We start from the raw sequence: 4,504 nt of genomic DNA on the forward strand, positions 1-4,504 counted from the left end.
GACTTCTAAGAACTAATTATAATAGCAACCACCCATTCCTGGGAATAATGAATATGCATGGACACCTAATGTATATAAACTGTAAAGTTTTTTTTCTCTGATAGCGCAAGTTTGGTGGAGCAATCCCCCTTGCGCCCAGCGCTGAATAAACAAATACCTGCTACTCAGAGATGCAAGTCTGTGAGTAGTTCTTTTCCAGCCTTTTCTTGGCATCACACACATAACGCACACAGTATTTAATCTAATTGTCGAGATCTTTTTGACTATTCTCTACATAACACACACAGTATTTAATCTCATTGTCGAGATCTTTTTGACTATTCTCTCCTATTGTTATCCTCAGAACACAACTCTTAAATATTTTCTCCTGGTGTTTAGGACACTGTCATCGAGTTTGATGTCTTTGATCCCTCCTGTTTGCTGCCTTCCTGCCCTGATTATTGGACCTATGCAGGATCCTTGACCACTCCTCCGCTCACTGAATCTGTCACGTGGATCATTAAGAAGAAGCCAATAGAGGTGGATGAGGATCAGGTAAGTCCCAGGTTTCCCTTTCACATCATTCCTGTTGCTGCCATAGAGGGAAAGATGCACAGGAGTAGTTGCTCTGAATACACATTGATCCATTGCTGCTTCACACCAGGATCTGGGGAGAAATCCTGACATTAACAGCAGCTAATATTGAAAGACTTCAGACCTCTTCCAGACATTTCTCCAGCTCTCAACTTTTCCAGCTTTCCTCAAGAGTTGTATCTTGATCTGAGATAAGCAATGCCTTGCAATGGAAGCTGCTCCTAGAAAACTAATCAGGTTTTTGAAGCTTCTAAGGTTATTTATTTGATACTGCATAATTTTTGCTTTCTTCACCTTTTTGTGGAGAGAAGGGAGAAGGAAGGAAAGGTTTAGTGAAATTCCACACCCTGAGTGCATCTTTATGCAAATCCTTGATAGCCGCGTGCACTTGCACAGAAACCTTGCAGAAACTGCAAGGGCTGATCCTGTGTTCTTCATGTGACAAAGGTATAAAGTAGATGTAGGGACAAGTGGAAAAGGGGCAGAAAGGGAATTCATGGGAATTGTACTACAGCTGTGGGTGTTGTTGGAAGGTCTCAGGATTTTTTGTCTATTCAGAGAAGTGGAGAGTACTTCAAGGGGCATCACAGCGTAGAATAAGTCTTGGAAATTGCTGCAAACAAGTCAAAGTGAACAACCCTAAAATCTACCACTTGTTCATGGTTTAAGAGGCACTGAAAATTATCAGTACATTGTCCCTTTTGAGGCTTAATAATAAAGTCAGAGTCCAATGACATGAGGCAAAATATAGATTTATTTATTTTAGTACAGCTTTTGCATGGAGTTAGTCTATCTAGAAGGTCCTCTCCAAACAAACAGTAGCTGATGGATAAACCTGTAGTGATCTTAATGTTTTCATTTCCATAATGGAACAGGATGGGTAGAGATGGTGATTGTTACTTGAGCAGAGAACTGCAGGCACAGTGTATCATTCTTCTTTCAAACTGAAATTCTTCTCATTTTTCTCATTTTATTGTCTCTTTTCTCTCATTCTGTTCAGGCATAACATTGCAGTGCCTCTGTGAGCACCCAAAGCTGCTCTGCTGCATGGTTTATCTTAATCCCAGCTATAAACCACTGAGAGAACGACTATGTGGGTTGTTGCTCCTTGAGATTGCCTCTTCTCTGGGTGCCAGTACTGGATGTCTATAGGATACTCACGAATGGTGTAAATCAGGGTTGGAGAGGTTGATTTAAAGATGACACATGTTCCAGTATTTGACTGGGAATCAGATCTGTACCAGCTGTGCCACAGTTGGGATTTAATTTGCCTGAAAATGACAGATGACAATTCATTGCACTGGTGTGGATGGTGGGCTGAACTTTACCAGCAGGAGACAAAGCAGTGATAGAAGTTTGTGCCAAAATTTCTCAGAGTGCAAGTGTAATGCCTTTGATTTCTCTTCTTCTCCAAGAATAAATGGTTTAGTCATGAACTCCAATAACTCTCCAGTTAGTAAAGTCTTGGTTGGACTGCATGCTCTCAGAGGCCTTTTCCAACTGAATTATTGTGTGATTCTCTACTTGTGACTCTGTGAAGTTACAGCCTGGCCATTTCTCCTTCTCAGCTGGAGGCATTCCGGATGCTGCTCTTCACTTCAGATGGTGAAGAGGAGAAGAGGATGGTGGACAACTTCCGTCCTCTGCAGCCCCTGATGAACCGAACCGTCCGCTGCTCCTTCCAGACCAGGCACCTCCTGGACTCTGCAGTGCAGCCCCAGGACCACGCTGAGCAGGTCAGGCCATAGCTGGCTCAGCAGACATCCCTCCAGCCTGCACCACCTGGACATGACTTTGTATTTCCAATCATTCTTCCTTCTCCTGCAGCCTGTGTATCCGTGTGGTTCCACAGCCACTCACTGTCAGCTCTAGGTGCCCTTTGCTAAGCTCTGGGGTTGTTTAGTTTTGCTTTTTTTAAGAAGTAAATAATATTAAGCCTTAACAAATTGACTTGCTTTAAGGCCGGGAGCTATAAGGACTTTTTTTTTCGCAGGTAAAGGGGAGAAATAAGGAATTATTTTGGCAGTTACAGGGAAAATAAAGCTAGGAGAGCTGGAAACTTGTTAGCAAGGAGTAAGTATGAGGAAGTGAAAAGTATTAATACTCATCAGGTCCTTTTGTGGGATTGTTTGAGGTCTGGGAAGAGAACTGGAAAAGAACTATTTTCCTCCAGTCGCATAGAGAGACATTTTATCCTTTTTTCCTTGGATGATGAGAGGAAGGACAAAACTGACTTCTAGATCTAACCTCTTTTCATTCTATTGGCTGCAGAATCCATGTTTGATCTGGAGGTCACAGAATTTCCACTCTAACACACAACAGGCTATAAGACTTTTTTTTCAAACCCTTTTAACAAATGTAGAAGCTTTTAGCTCTGGCAGCTTTTCTTTTCCTGTGTTAATAATGTATCAGGAGAGAGAATTCACCGATATCTCAAGTTGGCAAGAGCAGCAAATTAGTTGAAAATATCCCATTGATCCCAGAAAACTGATCACATCAAAGGAAAACAAAATTAGCTAAGGCTTAGCCGAACCTCCCAACAGGATTTATGGGGGGGAAAAAAACCAAACCAAACCAATTTCTGAAACCTGTGCTAGGAAAATATGGACAAAATGCAGCACTCAGGAAGGTTTTGCTTTCAGTAACTCAGAGCACCAGTGCTCTCATCAAAGTTTTGCCTTAAGATGTAATTCCTTATAAAAAGCCTTAACCAGTTTCAGCACAGATGTGGACCAGTCTGTATTTACAGCACCTTATGGTAGTGAAGTTCAGTGGTAGTTGGAATTAACTGTGGACCAAACAAAACTGCTGTGCAAGCTGCAGCCCTGAAGGCTTATCCTAGACTTAGAGTCCAATTGCCACAAGTAGTATCTACCTCTGTGCCACACTACTACTACTGCTACTACTACTACTACTACTACTACTACTAGGCCTAATTGTCTCTCACAGCACCTTTGCCACTGGCTTTTTATGCTTTGCTGTATTTCACAGTGTGCATGGAACTCATGTACCAGCTGTTTACTCAGATCTCTGATGAGAAGCAGGTCTGTCTGTCACCACATTGTGTGATCTTGATTTGAGTCTTCTTGAGGAACAGATGTTACTTGAGCTCCTTGTGGTTGCTGGTGGGATTCAAGTGAAGCCACTGGTTTGTCAATGCTAAATCCAGACCTTTAGAATTGGTACTTTTGTTTTAAATGTCCAAGTGTTCAGTTTAAAAGCACTTTAACACTTTGTAGTGTGACCCTGATGATTTTAAGGTTTGGGAATAGTCTTGTTTAACCAGTTAAGTGCCCAGATCCTTCCTTAGTAGCTCTACCTCAGACTGTTGTGACAGTGCAACAGTTGTGCCTTTTTCCTTGGCAATTTGAAATGTGGCCACTTAACTTTGGAGTGATTCCACTTGGTAAATGTAGGAAAATCTCCCTCTATCCCACTGTAGTATATTTTCCTGTGTGCTAAATCCAATGTGGCGAAATCTCTTTTGTCTCATTACTTCTCCCAAGCTCTCACTGCTTGGTTGCACCTTATCATCTTGGTTGAACTCTACAACTTGGTTGCTCCATCTCTCTTTGGATGGGACTTGGAGCAATCTGGGCTAGTGGGAAGTGTCCCTGTCCATGGCAGGAGGTGAAACAAGGTGATCTTTAAGGTCCTTCCAACCCAAACTATTCCATGATTCTATGATTCCATGATCTCAGTTGAACTCTGCAATCTTTGGCATCAGCATACAAATATTTTCCTTCATTCCTAGTCTGCAGCATCAAATCAGTGATGATTTTGCTGGAGAGTAACAGGTTCCAAAACAAATTGGAAGGAATATCTACAGTTCTGGCAATAGGAAAGGAATTATTCTGCTTTTTGCTTGAATGCATGTGATCTAGTCATTAAGTCAGAGGGTTTTCTCCAGTGCTGTTCTTGCAAACACTTT

The 4,504-nt window shown here is 41.9% G+C and overlaps 1 protein-coding gene across 1 annotated transcript in view; it reads left to right on the forward strand.

Annotated features, from left to right (window-relative positions):
- The window catches only part of LOC103801960 (carbonic anhydrase 5B, mitochondrial-like), a gene marked incomplete at its 5' end in the record, with an annotated part of 6,820 nt that extends 4,499 nt beyond the window's left edge, over window positions 1–2,321 (forward strand). Inside the window, 2 exons of the mRNA XM_009074400.1 lie at window positions 379–534; window positions 2,142–2,321. Coding sequence (XP_009072648.1) covers window positions 379–534; window positions 2,142–2,321 — 336 coding nt within the window. The remainder of the gene's footprint in view (window positions 1–378; window positions 535–2,141) is intronic.
- Window positions 2,322–4,504: the final 2,183 nt, after the last annotated feature.

Source organism: Acanthisitta chloris, unplaced genomic scaffold (genome assembly GCF_000695815.1).
Source record: "Acanthisitta chloris isolate BGI_N310 unplaced genomic scaffold, ASM69581v1 scaffold35280, whole genome shotgun sequence".
In the NCBI taxonomy this organism is placed as follows: Eukaryota; Metazoa; Chordata; class Aves; order Passeriformes; family Acanthisittidae; genus Acanthisitta; species Acanthisitta chloris.